Source organism: Suncus etruscus, chromosome 15 (assembly GCF_024139225.1).
Source record: "Suncus etruscus isolate mSunEtr1 chromosome 15, mSunEtr1.pri.cur, whole genome shotgun sequence".
Lineage (NCBI taxonomy): Eukaryota > Metazoa > Chordata > Mammalia > Eulipotyphla > Soricidae > Suncus > Suncus etruscus.
The window spans coordinates 85,814,032-85,833,804 of record NC_064862.1 but is presented as its reverse complement, the minus strand read 5'-3'; the positions used below and the strand labels follow the sequence as shown (position 1 = coordinate 85,833,804).

The window sequence follows — 19,773 nt, the reverse complement described above, 5'->3', positions numbered from 1 at the left end:
ATGGTTCTTGAATTCGGAGCTTACATTTTTCCTTACATAATAGTAAGAAATCAACTGGCTATATGTGATGCTGGGGATAAAACCCTGAGTGACCACGGGCAAGACAATGTCCTATTCTCTGTGCTATCACTCTGGTCCCTTTGATTTTATTGTTGTGTAGATTGTACATTAATCCTTAGATCAGAATTATGCTGTTTTGATTACTGCTGCTTTTGGATTATGTTTGAATGCTAGATTAGAAAAACACTGTGTCAGGCCCGGAGAGATAGCACAGCGGCATTTGCCTTGCAAGCAGCCGATCCAGGACCAAAGGTGATTGGTTTGAATCCCGGTGTCCCATATGGTCCCCCGTGCCTGCCAGGAGCTATTTCTGAGCAGACAGCCAGGAGTAACCCCTGAGCACCTCCTGGTGTGGCCCAAAAACCAAAAAAAAAAAAAAAAAAAAAAAAGAAAAAGAAAAACACTGTGTCTTGTGATTTCTTTTTAAAAGATTGTCATTTGGAGATCCCTTGCAATTTTGTATGAATTCAATAATCAGCTTTTCCGTTTCTTCTTTTTTTTTTTTTGGAACCACACCCAGCAGTGTTCAGGATTTACTCCTGGTTCTGCACTCAGGAAACACTACTGGTAGGAAGAGGGGGAACTATTTCTCGTCAAAACAGAGATCCAATCTGGGTTGGCCATGTGCAAGGCAAGAATACTACCCATGGGGCTGAAGAGATAGCATGGAGGTAAGGCGTTTGCCATTAATGCAAGAGGTCATTGGTTCGAATCCCAGCGTCCCATATGGTCCCCTGTGCCTGCCAGGAGCAATTTCTGAGCATGGAGCCAGGAGTAACCCCTGAGCACTGCCAGGTGTGACACAAAAACCACAAAAAAAAAAAAAAAAAGAATCCTACCCATTATATAATATATCTGACCCTCATCTGTATTTCATTTTATTTATTTATTTATTTATTTTTGGTTTTTTTGGCCACACCTGTTTGATGCTCAGGGATTACTCCTGGCTAAGCACTCAGAAACTGCCCCTGGCTTGGGGGGACCATATGGGACGCCGGGGGATCGAACCACGGTCCTTCCTTGGCTAATGCTTGCAGACACCTTACCTCTAGTGCCACCTCATCGGCCCCTTTTCTTTTTTTGTTTTGTTTTTGGGCCACACCCGGCGGTGCTCAGGGGTTACTCCTGGCTGTCTGCTCAGAAATAGCTCCTGGCAGGCCTGGGGGACCAGATGGGACACCTGGATTCGAACCAACCACCTTTGGTTCTGGATTGGCTGCTTGCAAGGCAAACACCGCTGTGCTATCTCTCTGGGCCCCCCTTTTCTTTTCTTTTTATTTTTTTAATTTCATTTTATTTTTAAAAATTTTGTTGTTTGTGGGTCACAGTGCTCAGGAGTTACTCCTGGCTCTACACTCAAGAATTACTCCTGGTGATGCTCTTTGGAATCATATGGGAAGTTGAGGATTTTTAAATTTTTGGTTTTTGGGTCACACCTGGTAATGCTCAGGGGTTACTTTTGGTTCCGCACTCAGAAATTACTCCTGGCAGTGCTTAGGAGACTATATAGGTATGGTATGGACTGAACCTGAATTGACCCTATATAAGGCAAGCTTCTTAATCATTGTACTGTGACACCAACCCACATCTTTAGATTGAAGGGTCAGAGTGAATTCATGGCTTTCAAGTGATTTAATTTAAAAGTGTATATTTTTGGTCCAAAAGTATAGCGAGAAGAAAGAAACTGAGTAGAGGAGGAGAAAGACAAATATGAAAGGATGGAGACTAGGGGCCAAGCGGTATCAGGTGCATTGGTAGTATTAAAAAAGGACAGAACTAAATATCCAGGTGCAAGGCAACAACAGTGGAATCAAGAGACTCAAACTTTAACAGTCTAAACTTAAATTGGGTATGTTATATTGGCAGGCTGGGAGACAAGAAGATGATATGGGATGCACTTGGGAAACACTGGTAGAGGTGGTTGACATTGGTGATGGGATTGGCCTTGATGCATTGTCTGAAACCCAACTATATAAATAGTTTACTTATTACTTTATAAATGACAACGGTTTCAATAAAATAAAAAAAATTTTTTTTTGGTTTTTGGTTTTTGGGTCACACCTGGCGGTGCTCAGGGGTTACTCCTGGCTGTCTGCTCAGAAATAGCTCCTGGCAGGCACGGGGGACCATATGGGACACCGGGATTCGAACCAACCACCTTTGGTCCTGGATCGGCTTCTTGCAAGGCAAACACCTCTGTGCTATCTCTCCGGGCACAATAAAAAAATTTTTTTTTAGAAAAGTGTGTATGCTGCCCTGCCAAAGCCTTAGCAGTTGCATCCACAAACCACAATTGGGGCCACACTTTACCCACACTTTTGCCTAACTTTACCATTTTGCCACTGATCTCTGCAGAGAAGGACCAAAATTCCAGGCTGAAATTTCCAGAACTTTGTCAGAGTGAGTGCAGGCAGCCTCCCTCTGCCTTTTCTTACTTCCAGAAGCCCTGGCAGCTGTAGTTATGCCCCCACAACTGCTGCCATGTCAGCCACAGAACTTGGGATTTCTGGCCCATGTGGCCGCATATGTGACCACACAACACCTCCAAATTGTTCAATTCTGACACCTGAATAGGAACACACTAAATTAGATGTCAAAGTAGCAGAGAAGCCACCTAAGTTTGACAAAGCCAATTACAGAATGATCACTAAAAACCAACTCAAACCTTTAGACGATGACTTAATGACCCCACTGCGATATAAATTATTCTCCATAAATTTTCTTTTACTGTAGTTTTTTTTTTTTTTGGGCGGAGACACACTCGCTGTCACTGAGGGGTTACTCCTGGCTGTGTGCTCAGAAATCGCTCCTGGTAGGCTTGGGGGACCATATGGGATGCTGGGAATCGAATCCGGGTCTATCCCTGGTCCCTGTACTATCGCTTCTGTCCCCTTACTGTAGTTTTTTTTTTTTAAATCATTCCATTAGTACTTAGTTGCAAGCAAGCAATATAATGAAAATTACTTTTTGCCTGCTAAGAAGGCAAGCTTGGTGCTGGGTGGAAATCCAGGGAAAATGGTGAAAAGAATTTTACGCTGGTGGTGGGATTGCTATTGGAACATGGAATGGCAGATACAAATGTATTGGAAGCAACTATTCAAATCATGGTGTTTCAGTAAAATAATAAATACAATTTAGGGTGTGTGTATGTGCATATGTGGGTATGTGTGTTTATGGCGATTTATCCGATAAGTGGGTGGGAAGCAATGATTCTTTTGTATGTTTTGGGACCACATCCATCAGTGTTCAGGGCTTACTCCCATCACTGTGCTCAGGGATCACTTCTGTATGGTGCTCATACAAAGAGCAGGGGATTGAATCTGTCTCAGCTCAGTGCAAAGCCAGTGCCCTTTTCACTGTATTATCTCTCTGGCCAGTGATCCTATATTTAATAACATACTTCCATCCATGCCTTAGTGCCATCCTGCATTTAAATATTATCATGGCTCATAGGCTTGGCAGGCCCCCAGCCGTCCTTGTCTTTTTCCCCTGACTGCAGGCCTTCCCTGGGTGCCAGCTCAGATGGCCAGAAGTGGATTCAGGTGGATTCTTAGTGGTCCTCAGGCTTCCCCACTCCCTCCGTACTCTAGGGGGGAGGTGCATGGGGAGGAGGGCGGGCAAACATCTGGCCTCCAGTTTCCTCTTTGATTCTGGAGACCAGCTCTTGCCAGGTATGGGGTTTGGGGAGGCCCCATACCAGAGCCTTTCTCCCTAGCCTGGGGAGTGCTGGGAGGCTTGGCAGGCCCCAGCCATCCTTGTCTTTTTCCCCTGACTCCAGGCCTTCCCTGGGTGCCACCTCAGATGGCCAGAAGTGGGTTCAGATGGACTTTTAGTGGTCCTCAGGCTTCCCCCTCCCTCCGTTCTCCAGGGGGGAGGTGCATGGGGAGGAGGGCGGGCAGACATCTGGCTTCCGGTTTCCTCTTTGATTCTGGAGACCAGCTCTTGCCAGGTATGGGGTTTGGGGAGGCCCCATACCAGAGCCTTTCTCCCTAGCTTGGGGAGTGCTGGGAGGCTTGGCAGGCTCCCAGCTGTTCTTGTCTTTTTCCCCTGACTCCAGGCCTTTCCTGGGTGCCAGCTCAGATGGCCAGAAGTGGATTCAGGTGGACTCTTAGTGGTCCTCAAGCTTCCCCCCTCCTTCTGTATTCCAGGGGAGAGGTGCATGGGGAGGAGGGCGGGCAGACATCTGGCTTCCAATTTCCTCCTTGATTCTGGAGACCAGCTCTTGCCAGGTATAGGGTTTTTCTCCCTTGGACTTCAGTCCTTCCCTGGGCACCAGTCTAGGTGGACTTTATAGGGGTCAACAGGCTTTCCCCCTATCTCTCCCTACACTAATGGGAATGCACTCTGGGAGGAGGGCAGGCCATTTTAGCACTGGTTTATGTTGGGACAGTCAGTGGAAATTTTTTCTCCTTGTTTTCATATTGATAGTATTGTATGAATATATTCTATATATTCATAATATCCATCTTGTATTGTGACCTTGATACTGCCCTACAAAGCTCATTTATAATATTTTACTGCCTCAGTCCCAACCCTTACTTTCCCCCATCTTCCCATGTAGGTGCAGCTCATGACATGAAGCTCACCACATAGAGAGATAAGTGCAGTTAGAGAAATAACTACACTGAAAACTATCATAACAATGTGAATGAATGAGGGAAAAAAAAAACCTGTCTCGAGTACAGGTGTGGGTGGGGTGGGGAGTAGGTAGATCTGGGAAATTGGTGGTGGGAATCCTGTACTGGTGAAGGGGGTGTTCTTTACATGACTGTAATCATACAACTACAATTATATTTGTAATCATAGTGTTTAAATAAAGATAATTAAAAAAATAAAAAATAAAATAAAATAGAGTAATGAAAATACCACTAAAAATAAAATAAAATATGAAATGCCTAAAAAAATATTATCATGGCTCATTTGGTGAAGGGGGAGGGGCATCCGGTCAGAAGGCTGATTCTGGAGTTAGAACAAGAAAAGAAAAGAAAATGCAGAAAGCGAAAAAATCTGATCAGCAAAATATCTCATGGCCACATGCCAACAATCCCAGAAGCTAGCCTAGCATACACACACCCCTTCCAAGAACATTTAAACACTCACACACACAAAAATTAAAAAGAGGAAAAAATAGATCAGCAAAAATGGCAGTACCAAAGAAAATTGCCTTTCCAGACGAGTAGTGGAAAAATTTCAAAATTTGCTCAAGTTGATATTTTAGGAATTTTTACTCACTCTAGTTCCACTAGAGTTTCTGGCTCACAAGAAGCTTTGAGAATTTCTAGCCCCTTATTTCTGGTGCTGGAGGGAGATGCTCAGAGCTTCCTGCCCAAGGAATGTCTTTATTTGACCCAACTCATAAGGGAACCCCTTGAAGAGAAGAGCCCTGACTGCTTTGAGCCCAATCCCCCAAACCCTCTGTCTGGGAAGCACTTGTTAAATGTTTTCACAACACACTCATCTGATATTGTTGTTTTTCCTGATATGGTTCCTTTGGGTCTCCTAGAGAGAAACCCAGGAGAGAAGCAGAGAGAGAGAAAGAGGCAGGAGGGCTTTATCAGATTGTTAGTCACTCATTTACTCATTTAATTTAATCTTTTTTTTTTTTTTTTGAGCCACACTAAAAGGGTCTTCGGTCTCACTCCGGGCTCAGGGATGTCTCCTAGCAGGGCATGGAGGAAATTTTTCCATTACTTGTCTGGAAAGGCAATTTTCTTTGGTACTGCCATTTTTGCTGATCTATTTTTCCTCTTTTTAATTTTTGTGTGTGTGAGTGCTTAAATGTTCTTGGAAGGGGTGTGTGTATGCTAGGCTAGCTTCTGGGATTGTTGGCATGTGGCCATGAGATATTTTGCTGGGCATGGAGGAGTATCTGGGATGCCTGGGACTGAACTCGGGTTAGTCATGTGCAAAGCAAGGGCAAAGCCCTGCCCGATGTCTTAGTAAGCCAGCCTTGGTATTTGTTAATTCTAATAGGGAATGTGGGAAGAAAGTATGTATGTATGTATGTATGTATGTATGTATGTATGTATGTATGTATGTATGTATGTATCCGGGTGACCAGATGTTCGGATCAGCCCAACAGGATCTCTAGTTTGAGGGAGAAGTTGTTTTCAGTTCGGGGTGACTATAAATAAAGCTGCTATTAACTGTCTAAGTGCTGTAGGGAGAGTGTTTGCCTTGCATAGGGTTGACCCAGGTTCCATCTCTGGCATCCCAGAGTCCCCAGAGCCCCACCAGAGGGATTCCTGATTGCAGAACCAGGAATCAGCCCTGAGCATTGCTAGGTGTGGCTCAAAATCAAATAAAAAAAAAAAGATTTTAGTTTTGGGGACACATCAGGAAGCACTCAGATCTTACTCCTGGCTCTGTGCTCAGGGATCTCTCTTGGTATGACTTGGGGAACCCCTGAAGTTCTTGGGGGAAACCACAAATGTCAGGCATCCAATCCAGGCCAGCCACATCCAAGGCAAACACCTTCTACCCTCTGTCCTATCTCTCTCGTCAGGTTTTTTGTTTTTGTTTTTTTTTGGTCACATCCAGCCGTGCTCAGAGATTACTTCTGGCTCTATGCTCAGAAACTGCTCCTGTCAGGCATGGGGAACCATGTGGGATGCCGGATTCGAACCACCGACCTTCTGCATGCAAGGCAAACTCCTTACCTCCATGCTATCTCTCCGGCCCCTCTAGTCAATTTTGTTGTTGTTGTTTTGGGGCCACACCTGTGGCACTTGGGTTATTCCCGACTCTGCACTTAGAAATAGCTCCTGGCAGGCTCGGGGGACCCTATGGGATGCCAGAGATCGAACCTGGGTCTATCTCAGGTCGGCACATGCAAGGCAAATGCCCTACCACTGTGCTATCACTGGCTCTCTAGTCAGTTTTTAAATTCTTGAATAAAGCATATGTATTTTTTTGTATTTCAAAAAAATCAATCCTTTAATATTTTACTCATGAAAGATTCAAATTTGTAAACAGCAAGAGTGGCCTGAAGAAAACAGACTTTCTTTCTTTTTTTGGCCACACCCGGTGATGCTCAGGAGTTTCTCCTGGATATGGGCTCTGAAATCACCCTGGCTTGGGGAACCATATGGGACGCCGGGGGATCGAACTGTGTTCTGGCCTAGGCTAGTGCGGGCAAGGCAGACACCTTACCACTTGCACCACTGCTCCAGCCCCATCATTTTTTATTTTTTTATTTTGGAGGGGAACCATATCTGCTGTGCTCAGAGGTTACTCTTGGCTCTGCATTCCAGAGTCATTCCTGGTGGGCTTGAGGGACCACATGGACTGCTAGGGATTAAACCCAGGTCAGCTGCAAGCAAGGCAAATGACCTCTTGGCTGTTCTATTGCTCTGACTCTCCAATTTACTTTTTACTTAATTAGAATTTTTTTATAGGAGCTTGAACAATAATACAGCAGGTAGAGCATTGCCTTGTTTCTATCCAATTGAGTTCAATCCATTGATCCTATATGGTCCTCTAAGTCCCACCAAGAATAATCTCTGAGCACAATGCTAGGAATAAGCCCTGAGCATTGCCAGCTGTACTTCCCCTAAAAAAAAAGTCCTTTTAAAGTCTTGGCAATTTTCAGGACTGCAGTGATAGCATAGTAGTAGGGCGTTTGCCTTGCAAGCAGTTAACTAAGGACAAGCCTGGATTCGATCCTTGACATCCCATATGATCCCCCAAGTCTGCCAGGAGCAATTTCTGAGCGCAGAGCCAGGAGTAACCCCTGAACACTGCCAGATGTGGCCCAAAAACTAAACTAAACTAAAATGAAGTATTGGCAATATTCAAAACGTTTGTTCTAGGAAATATGCTTGCAGTAGAGAAGGCTTGTATGGTTTTCTTGTGCTAATTATTTCACCTTCACCACCAACAAAGTGTTTAAGACTCTCCATCTTAGTTCACACAATCCTTGTAATCCTTCAACTCCATTGTCTCATTTTATGTTATATTTACTCTTCTTTCTCTGACATTTCTTTTTTTTTTTTTAATATATTTTTATTTAAGTAACATGATCATAGTTGGGTTACGGTCATAACCAGAACACCCCCCTTCACCAGTGTAACGTTCCCCCCTCCCCCTTCCAATCCCCTGACTGTATTTGAAACAGGCATTCTACTACAGTTATTTGTTTTTAAGTTCAGTAAGTTGTATTTTTTTTCCTTAAAGGATAAGAGTAAAAAAAAAATAGTAAAGGTGTGATAGTGGCAATCGCCATTGTTTGCATAGGTCCAGAAAAGTGGGGAAAATGGAAAAAAAATTCTTGACCTGATTACAAAAAGGCCTCACCCCAGAAGTTTATTGGCATAAGACCGACTCTGGGTTCCAGGCATACCAGTCTGTCCAACTCAAGTCATTCTCAAGGTCCCGGTGAAACTTTTTCACACTTTAGCTATTGTTGGTATCAGATTCTTATATTTAAAGACTCTGGATTCTGTGCATTTTTTTCATCAATGTCAGGCTGATATAGAGCCTCCTCTAGTTTCAGCATACCATTAAATGCAGAGCGATCTTCCCTGCATGCAGACTGTTGCAGAGTCATCTGGGTGTTGGGAGCACTCTTTGGAGTAAGTCAATGCCAAAACAGTGGTATGTCTTCCCTGGTAGGGGCTTGGATGTTATAGACAATTGTGGTTGTTTCCATAGATGGTATCCATTGTTCAGGTGTGTGTGGGCGATGCCCATTCTTCTGAGGCCTGAGCCAAATCATTATGCTAATGTTCAGGGTAAAAGGCCTAATTACATTACCAAATTTGTGTTCCCATCTCTATTAGATAAGAACTTGTTTGCATATGTATTATTTTCCCATTTTAATGTGCCTATGCAAAAGAGAAGCAATGCCACAAGATATTGTTGGTGCATCTGGGGGCCGATGAATAAAGTCCAAGATTCCCCATAACTTGGTTCAAACATAAAATCTTTTTTTTTTTGTTTTTGGGCCACACCTGGCGGTGCTCAGGGGTTACTGCTGGCTGTCTGCTCAGAAATAGCTCCTGGCAGGCACGGGGACCATATGGAACACTGGGATTCGAACCAACCACCTTTGGTCCTGGATTGGCTGCTTGCAAGGCAAATGCCGCTGTGCTATCTCTCCGGGCCCCAAACATGAAATCTATACAGAGATACTCTTCTACCAGTATTGCTTATAAAACAGATCTTAAAGGGGGAAAATAAAACAATCAAATAACAAATCCAGAACAACAACAACAGAAAAACTAACCCATGGGGCCAGAGTAGTGGCGTAGGGTGTAAGGCGTCTGCCTTGCACTTGCTAACCTAAGACGAATCGTGGTTCTATCTCCCAGCATCCCATATGGTCCCCAAACTAGGAGCTATTTCTGAGCACATAGCCAGGAGTAACCCCTGAGAGTCACTAGGTGTGGCCCCAAAACAAAACAAAAACAAAACAAACAAACAAACAAAAAACCTAGCCCAGGGCCAGAGTGATAACACAGCATTAGGGCATTTGCCTTGCATGAGGTCCACCGGGGACTGACCCAGATTCGATCCCCAGCATCTATTATGGTTCCCCAAGCTCCCAGGAGCTATTTCTTAGTGCAGAGCCAGGAGGAACCCCTGATCGCCACCAGGTGTGGGCCTCCACCCACCCCAGAAAAACCAAGCACACAAACAAACAAACAAACAAATAAAAAACCCTTAACCCAATGACCTCCGGTTCCACCTAAACTGCAGCAATTTGTAAGATTCTAACTGAGTAACGTGAAATTGTATGTGGATCACAATTTCTCCCTCTGCTCATCTGTTACTGGATTGTGAGTAGCTCCCACATCCTGGCCAGTGAACTAAGTCATGCAAAGAACATGGTTGTGCTCAGATATTCTTTTTTTTTTTTTAAATTTTTTTTAATTATGAGAACAAAGATGCAAAGAAAGAATACAAGGTAAAGTTACAGTGGAAGGACAATCACCCATAACATAATTCTCAGAAGAAGTCCCCTTGCTGTTATCTTAACTTTGAACTTTCAGCCAAAGAACATTAAGATAAATAAAACAGGGGCCGGGCGGTGGCGCAAGAGGTAAGGTGCCTGCCTTGCCTGCGCTAGCCTTGGACGGACCACAGTTCGATCCCCCGGCGTCCCATATGGTCCCCCAAGCCAGGAGCAACTTCTGAGCGCATAGCCAGGAGTAACCCCTGAGCATTACCGGGTGTGGCCCAAAAACCCAAAAAAAAAAAAAAAAAAAAAAGATAAATAAAACAGAACCCATGTACAATTACTTTGTCCCTCAAATCCCCAGATTGTAATACATTATAATATTTCTTAGCAGCACACAAAGCAATCTAAAGCCATAAAACTTATGTAACTCCTTAAACATTAAAGGCATAGTATTTTTTTTTTACATTTCCATGCACATGCATATTAGTTTAAATTAACCTAAAAAATTTAAGTAGTTTTTTTTTTTTTTTTTAAGGATTAGAGTCAAAGGGTGCTCAGATATTCTTGACTTGATGCTTTTGTGTGCTTGGAGTAGATGCCAAGAAAGATGGTGGTTCAAATCCCGGCATCCCATATGGTCTCCCATGCCTGCCAGGAGCAATTTCTGAGCGTAGAGCGAGGAGTAACCCTGAGCACTGCTAGGTGTGACCCCGTGCCCCCCAAAAAGAAGTAGAATTGGGAGATTATCTGGAAGGTCTATTCTTACTATTTTCGGTATAGGGGGATGCACCCAAAGATACTCAGGACTAACTCCTGACTCTGCACTGAAAAATCATTACTTGCAGGCTCAGGGGACCCTGTGGGATGCTGACATTTGTACTCGGGTTGGCCACATGCAAGGCAAACACTCTCCCTATTGTACTATCACTCCAGCCTCTCTTATTTATTTTGTGGGGTGGCCCACACCTGACTATACTCAGGGTGGCTCCTGGCTCTGCACCCAGGAACTACTCCTGGCGATGCTCAGGGGACCCTTTGGGATGCCAGAGATCAAATCTGGGTCTGCTGTGTACATGGCAAGCGCCCTCTTTACTATCTATCCAATGCCAACAGTTACCTTTTTATCAAAAATCATGGGGGGGGGTTGGAGAGATAGCGTGGAGGTAGGGCATTTGCCTTGCATGTAGAGGGATGGTGGTTCAAATCCCAGCATCCCATATGGTCCCCTGAGCCTGCCAGGAGTGATTTCTGAATGTAGAGTCAGGAATAGCCCCTGAGCACTGCTGGGTGTAACCCAATAAAAAAAAATCATGGGAATGTGAAGGCAGTGGAAAGGTGTATTTCAAATACTAAGATAACTCTAACACCAAGAATACTCCATCAGTGCTGGAGAGATAGTACTGCTGGGGTGGAGGGTCTGCCTTGTACTGGTTCAATTTCCAGCATCCCATATGGTACCCTGAACTCTACCAGGGGTGATCCCTGAGCAAAGCACCACAGGGTGCTCCTTCAAACCATCAAAATAAACCAAAAAAAAAATGAAAGAGAAAGGAAAGAAAAAAGTGAATGAGAGATAGAGAGAGAGAGAGAGAGAGAGAGAGAGAGAGAGAGAGAGAGAGAGAGAGAGAGAAAGCTTTAGGCTGGAGAGATAGCACAGTGCATAGGATGCTTGTCTTGTATGTGGCTGACCCGGTTTCTACCCCCCACATCCTATCTGGTCCTCTGAGCACTGCCAGGAGTATTTCCTGAAAGCAGAACCAAGACTAACCCTTGAGCATTGCTGGGTATATCCCCAAACAAACAAAATTTGCTAGTAACAAAACTACACGATCCAGTCATAGGAAGGAAGAAAATGTATATGAATGGACTTGGAAAAATTATGTAGATCAAAAGAAACCAGAAAGCCATCAAAAGAACCAGAAGTCATTCAATAATTCCTTTCATCATGAATATATCAAAAAGTTAAATCACGGGGCAGGAATGATAGTGTAATCAGGGGGATGTTTGTCTTGCACTCGGTCAACATGGTTTCCATCTCTGGCATCCCATAGGGTCACCCGAGCTTTGCCAGGAGTCATCCATGAGTGCAGAGCCAGGAGTCAGTCTTGAGCATCTGGGACCATATGTGGTCCCAAAACAAAAAGAAAGAAAGAAAAAACAAACAAGCAAGAGAAAATACTTACTGGTTGTTTTTGAAACTTGCAGTGGCTGTTAAAGGGAATGATTTCTTTTTTTTTTTTTTTTGGTTTTTGGGCCACACCCTGTGATGCTCAGGGGTTACTCCTGGCTATGCGCTCAGAAGTTGCTCCTGGCTTCTTGGGGGACCATATGGGACGCCGGGGGAGCCGGGGGATCGAACCGCGGTCCGTCCTAGGCTAGCGCAGGCAAGGCAGGCACCTTACCCCTAGCGCCACCGCCCGGCCCCTAGGAATGATTTCTTTTGTGACTGTGGGGTTCCCATTTGGGGATATGAACATTTTCTTTTTTCTCTTTTCTTTTTTTTGGTTTCTGGGTCACACCCAGCGGTGCTCAGGGGTTACTCCTGGCTGTCTGCTCAGAAATAGCTCCTGGCAGGCATGGGGGACCATATGGGACACCGGGATTCGAACCAACCACCTTTGGTCCTGGATCCGCTGCTTGCAAGGCAAACGCCGCTGTGCTATCTCTCTGGGCCCTTTGGAGCGATTTCTGAGCAGAGTCAGGAGTAATCCCTGAGCATTGTTGGGTGTGGCTCCCAATCCCCATACAAACAAAAACAAAATTTAGGAGTTTAAGAAGTTAGCATTGGGACTAGAGCAATAGTACAACATGGATGGTGCTTGCCTCACACGCAGCTGACTACGGTTTTGATTCCTAGCATCCCATAGGGTCCTCAGAGCATAACCAGAAGTAACTCCTGAGTGCAGAGTCAGGAGTAAGCCCTAAGCATTGCTCGGTGTGGCCCCAAACAAAACCAAACCAAAGGGGGCTGGAGCAATAGCATAGTAGCAGGGCATTTACCTTGCACACGACAGACCTGAGTTCAATCCCCAGCATCCCATATGGTCCCCCAAGCACTGCCAGGAATAACCCTGAGCTCAGAACTAGAAATAACCCCTGGGTGTGACCAAGAAAAAAAAACCACACCCAAAAAACGAAGTTAGAATTTAGATCTAGAGAGATAGTCCTGTTGGGAAGGCAACTTGCCTTGAATACAGCAAACCTGGGTTTTATTTTTATTTTTTTATTTTTGGGTCACACCCAGCAGTGCTCAGGGGTTACTCCTGGCTCTACGCTCAGAAATCTCTTCTGGCAGTCTCGGGGGACCATATAGGATGCCAGGATTCGAGCCATCAGCCTTCTGCACGCCAGGCAAATGCCTTACCTCTATGCTATCTCTCCAGACCCTCGGGTTTGATTCTTAACACCCAATAAGGCCCCTTGAGCCCCCACCTGGAGGGATCCCTGAGCACAGAGCTAGGAGTCAACCCTGAGTATCATCCATTGTGGTCCCAAACAATAACAACAACAACAACAACAACAAACAGAAGTTAGTTTATTGTACAGTTCAATTAACAGACTCCAGGTCCCTCCACCCCACTATGTCCTCTAGGTCCCTCCTTTTCTCCCCCTGTCTGCATTCACTTGGCTTGTCCCTCGATGCCTGGGTCGGAAACATCTGCCCCATGCCATATGTCCTCCTTTTTGTCAGTGCCAGGAGTTTCATTTCACCCAGGCTTGAACTTTCCAAGGGAAATGATGCCACAATCCTCATCCTTCTCCTTTCTGAGTGGAGGGAGACCCAACCACATGCAGAGACCATCTTGGGGGTATAAAAACAGACCCAGAGAAGACTGGAGAGTGAGAGAGGGAGAGAGAGAAATAGAGAGAGGAGCAAAAGCAACGGAGGATGGAGGAGCTGTTCATCCCCATGGGATCAAGAGGCCAAGGTGAGGTTGGGGGAAAGACAGAATGGTGATGCTCTGAGGTCCTGGAAATTCCTTATGCCTTGGTAAACTCAGCGCAGTGTTTTTTTCAATTCAGGTGAGACAGGGGAGGACCAAAGCATGAAGGAGAATGAGAACAAGGCTGAAATATTCCAGACTTTGAGGAAATGGTCAGGTACTGGGGTGTGTGTGTGTGTGTGTGTGTGTGTGTGTGTGTGTGTGTGTGTGTGTGTGTGTGTGTGTTTCAGCCTCCTGGGAAAGGGGTGGCCAGGGAGGCATCTTTGGCATGGATACTTAGGACACGGATGGGCGCCAACCTCAGCCCTGCCCCTGCCACTCCCGCAGGGTACCTGCCCCAAGTCAGCCTCGGTTTTGTGCAGTTTCTCCTCTCTATGAGCCTCTTCCTTCTCCTGGTGGCCATCCTGGTTCAGAGTGAGTTCAAGGCGCCATGGGCTTCCTTTGGGTTTTCTCTTTTGGGTGTTCTTTGCTCAACCCCCATGGTCCCCTGAATATATAGGGTTTGTGCTCCATGTTCTCCTGCTGTGATGTGGTACCCCCTGCATTCCCTCTCAAAGTCCGTTTCCCTCTCTGTGGGTGTGACTCAAATTTCCTGTGGGAGCTAAAACTCTGGGCACTCCTGGAGGTGACACAGAGTCACACACTGTTGGGGGCCACTGAAGAGGTTTCTCTGCTCTGTTGTAGTCTCCAATGTCCACCAATCTCTACAGAGCTGTATTTGGGACAATCAGAGGAACCGGGTTTCAGGTGAGGAGCTGGACATCATATGGTTCAATGTGGGGGGACCCAGGCTGCAGGGCCTGGAGGGAGCCTGCAGCTCAGGGTGAAGGAGGGAAGGCAGGAGAAGGAGTTGGAATCCCCAAGTCAGTAAATTGCTCTGTGAACCTCACTCTTCTCATCTGTTAAATGGGCTTCAGGGTCTCTGTGAGAATCACCAGAACATTCTCCTGGGGTTTCTCTGCATACAGTTGGTGCCTAATCATTGTGTCCTTGTCTGCAGTTGAGACTCCAAAGAAGGAGGTGCTGACAAAGCTGGCTGTGCTGGGCCCGCAGCTGGCCAGGCTCAGTGACTCCCTGGGTAAGCCAAAGTCAGAGTCAAGGTCAGGAGGGGTCATGGGGTGGTGCTGGGGCTACTCCTAGCTTCCTTTTTTGTTTGACTTTGATGCCATATCTGGCTGTGCTTAGGGATGACTCCTGGCACTGTACTCAGCAATCACTCCTGGTGGTTCAGGGGATGTGAGTTACCAGGGCTCAAATTCAGGTCTGCTGCATGGAAGGCAAAGGCCCTCCTACTGTACTATTGCTCCAGTTCAGCTTTCCCCTTCCTGGCTCTAAGTCTGAGGAGGGCAGTGCAGGGGTAGGGTGCCTGGAGCCAATTTAGGATGGGTCCCACTCTCTGCTAGACCTCGGACCTACATTTAATCCTCTGCTTTTCCTCCCCAGGAAGGCTCTGCCAACACTGCCCCTGGGGTTGGGAGCTGTTCCAGGGCAGCTGTTACTGGTTCTCTAGATCTCAGAACACCTGGAAATCGTCCATCTCTGCTTGTCAGCGCATGAACGCCCAGCTGGTGGTGATCAACAGTGAGGAAGAGGAGGTGGGGTACTATAGAGGCCCTCAACACCCTCTGGCACCCTTCTGGGTGGTGGTGGGAGGCCCAGTGGGTAGCAGATGGAGCCTGGGCGATGGAGCATACAGTCAGGAAGGCTTCCTGGAGCAGAAGGAGGAAGTACAGAGTATTTGAAAAATCATCTAGGAGCTGGGGCCTGAATGATAGCACAGCAGTAGGGTGTTTGCCTTGCAGGCAGCTGACCCAGGACAAACCCGGGTTCGATTCCTGGCATCCCATATGGTCCCCGAGCTTGCCAGGAGTGATTTCTGAGTGAAGAGCCAGGAGTAACCCACTGTGGCCCCCAAACAAAACAAAAATCATGCGTTGGAGCTGAGACATCGAAGGACCTTCCCTGGGTGCACGGTCTGGGGGTGCATGGACCGGGGTGCTTTGGGATCCTCCTTACCATGACCCATCTCCCCACTCCACCCCCCCAGATATTCCTCCAGTCTTGGGAAATCAGGCACGAGAAGAGAACCTGGATCGGCCTCAGCGACCATCACAATGAGGGGTCCTGGCAGTGGGTGGACGGCTCACATTTCAATATCAGGTGATGCTGGTCTTGTGGGGGGTATGAGAATGACCCCCCTATTTTATTCACATGAAACCAGGGAAGGTGCTTACCTCTGGGTTCAAAAATGTTACTGCACTGGACAGTGCAGTAGAGAGGGGGCTTGCTTTGCATAATCCCCAATATCCCACAGGGTCCTCTGAGTCCCACCAGGAGCACAGACCTGGGAGGAAATCCTAAATACAGTTGGGTGTGGACTCCCCCAAACAAACAACAGACTTGTGACACTGGGGTGGGGCAGTGGAAGTTGGGTGCGGTTCATTCTATATCCGGGTCCAGGAACTAACATTTTATGTAGTTGATCTACATAAATTTTGGGGGGGTCACAACTGGTAATTTTTAGAGCTTAGGGATCACTCTTGTTGCTACTCAAGAACCCTATGGGGTGATGGGGATTGAACCCAGGTTGGCTGAGTGCAAATAAGTGTCTTGTCTGCTTGTACTATCTTCCAGGGACCAGGAATTGGCCTTTTATTCTTTAAAAATGTTTAGATTATAACATCATAATTGACAAAGTTGCTCATAATACAGTCCTTTCAGGCATTCAATATTTCAACACCAACCTCACCACCATTGTCCCCAGTTTCCCACTCACCACCCTACCCTGTCTCTTTGCAGGCATGAACAAATTTATTTTTTTCTTGTTTGTTACAACACAAAGGCAAAACTTAGGTCAATAATGGGGCTGGAGTGGTGGTGCAAGCGGTAAGGCGTCTGTCTGTCTTGCTCGTTCCCTAAGCCAGGAGCGATTTCTGAGTGCATAGCCAGGAGTATCCCCTGAGCATCACCGGGTGTGGCCCCCCCCCAAAAAAAAAACCAAAAAAAAAAAAAAACCCTCTTAATTGTTCTATGGCATTACTAAATCAGTGTCTAAGGACTGACTGGGCTATTGTGTGTGCTCCTCGAACCTTCTTTTTTGTTTTTGTTTTTGTTTTTGGGCCACAGCCAGAGTGCTCAGGGGTCACTCCTGGCTATCTGCTCAGAAATAGTTCCTGGCAGGCCCGGGGGACCATATGGGACGCTGGGATTCGAACCAACCACCTCAGGTCCTGGATTGGCTGCTTGCAAGGCAAACGCCGTTGTGCTATCTTTCCGGCCCCTCCTTAAACCTTCTGTGTGACTACTTATGGCCTTTTATTCTGATGTGATTTGATTCCTTATTTTAAAAATATCCTGAATTTTAAAAAATGAAAAAACTGGGCTGGCGAGATAGCATGAAGGTAAGGCATTTGCCTTCCATGAAGAAAGGGCGGTGATTCGAATCCTGGCATCCTATATGGTCCCCCGAGCCTGTCAGGAGTGATTTCTGAGCTTAGAGCCAAGAGGAACCCCTGAGCGCTGCTGGGTGTGACCCAAAAACAAAAACAAAAAAACTTAAATATATCTTGAATTTAAAAAATATCTGAATTTCTAAATTTCCCATGCTTGGGATTTGGATGCCAAATCCCAGAGATGCCAAATCCTCATCCTCCTTTGATGAGGGTAGCAGGACTGAAGGGTGGGGTGGGGCTAGGTCTATAAGATTCTCATGACATCTTTGCCATCTACAGCTTCTGGAAGCCAGGAGAACCTAACAATGATTCTGATGAGGACTGCGTGGAATTGTACAACGATGGCTGGAATGACGACAGGTGTCTTAAAAGCAAAGCTTGGATCTGTGAGAAGCGCTGGAATCCCTGCCCTAACTTTTAGGGACCACTGTCCCCTCTTACAAACAATCCTGGCAGAAACTCGCCCAACACTGTTTTTTTTTTAAAATAATATCTTAAAGCATCATGATTACAAACATGTTTGTAGTTGGATTTCAATTATAAAAAAGAACACCCCCCTGAACCAGTGCAATCTTCCCACCACCAATCCCCCGCCACCCTCCTCCCCTACCCCCTGCATGTATTCAAGACAGGCATTCTATTTTTTTCATTCACTACCATTGTCATGTAGTTGTTAGTGTGGTTGTTTCTCTTACTGAATTCAGCGTACTTTGTCCAATACTGTTTTTGATCTTGGAGATCCTAAGAGGTCTGGAGACCCCCATCTTGCTCTGGCATTGCTGACCCATCACAGGCTGGGACCACCATCTCCTATTGACAATATTAGCCTTTCCTGAGCCCAGGGTGAGACTTAAATCAATATACACATTGTAGGGGCCGGAGAGATAGCATGGAGGTAAGGCATTTGCCTTTCATACAGAATGACAGTGGTTCGAATCCCAGCATCCCATATGGTCCCCTGTGCCTGCCAGGGGCGATTTCTGAGCGTGGAGCCAGGAATAACCCCCTGAGCACTGCCGGGTGTGACCCAAAAAAAACAAAACAAAACAAAAAAGATACACATTTTATATATATATATATGTTTATATATATGTATGTATATATATATGTTTTCATGAATCATAGTGTCCATTTTTTTGGCCACTGCTTCAATTGCTCTGTAGTATTATACATTTTTGCATTTTCTAGAACATTGTGTTCCTTCAATGTCTTCTCTTCTGATGAATATTAGATTTCTCAGATACTGTTTTTGAGTCAGTTTGTAATTTTTGTAATAAATGCCCCCATGAACATAAGTGTACTAGTATGTCATCATTTGCTCACAAATCCATTCATCCATACATCCACCCATTTATCTATCCATACATCTAATTATCATCTATCCATCTTTCCTTCATGTATGCATGAAGCTGTACATGCATCCACACACCATCCATTCATCTATCCATCCATCTTTTCATCCATCTACCCAACCCATCCATCCATGCATTTATCCAGGCATCTACCAGTCTATCAATCTACCTATTTATTATCCATCCACCTATCCATCCATCCCTCCATTTATCATCCGTCAATTTATCATCCAACCATCCATTCATATATCCCTTTGTCATTCATCCATCCACCCATCCACCATCCATCCACCCACCCACCCACCCATCCATCCACCCACCCACCCATCCATCCATCCATCCATCCACCCACACTCCCACCCACTCACCCTTCCATCCATCCATCCATCCATCCATCCATCCATCCATCCATCCATCCATCCATCCATCCATCCATCCATCCATTTACCCACTCTCTCACCCACCTACCCTCCCATCCATCCATCCATCCACCCATCCACTCTCCCACCTACTCACCCTCCCATCCATCCATCCATCCATCTATCCATCCATCCATCCATCCATCTATCCATCCATCCATCCATCCATCCATCCATCCATCCATCCATCCATCCATCCATCCATCCATCCATCCACCCACTCTCCCACCCACCTACCCTCCCATCCATCCATCCATCCATCCATCCATCCATCCATCCATCCATCCACCCACCCACTCTCCCACCTACTCACCCTCCAATCCATCCATCCATCCATCCATCTATCCATCTACTATCTAACCATTCATTCAATCTTTTTAGTTTATTGTTGGCTCTAAAACCAAAGTTTGACTAAGTGACAGCAGCAGAATTATGGAAAGCAGGGAAGCCATAGGGAGAGACTATTAAGACCTGAACCAGGGGTAGGATGGACAATTTTGTCATCTTTGGATGCCTCAAAGTCCTTCATTCTGGTCATACCTCCTTCGTCTCCTCCACCTGGGACAGCTCAGCCTTTTCTGGCCTTTTGCTCCTCTCCTATCTTAGGATACCGCTCTATCATTCTGTCAGCTGTCTCTCAATTAA

The 19,773-nt window shown here is 45.9% G+C and overlaps 2 protein-coding genes across 2 annotated transcripts in view; one reads left to right on the top strand and one right to left on the bottom strand.

The window, feature by feature from the left end:
* Positions 1-19,773, bottom strand: part of LOC126031177 (CD209 antigen-like protein C) — a 228,640-nt gene that overhangs the window by 109,263 nt on the left and 99,604 nt on the right. The gene's annotated exons all lie outside the window — the stretch shown is intronic.
* Positions 13,851-17,778, top strand: LOC126030077 (CD209 antigen-like protein C). The gene is made up of 8 exons (XM_049788277.1): positions 13,851-13,890; positions 13,985-14,062; positions 14,233-14,319; positions 14,590-14,652; positions 14,906-14,983; positions 15,349-15,500; positions 15,953-16,065; positions 17,637-17,778. The coding sequence occupies exons 1-8, from the start codon at positions 13,851-13,853 to the stop codon at positions 17,776-17,778; spliced, it is 753 nt and encodes a 250-aa protein (XP_049644234.1).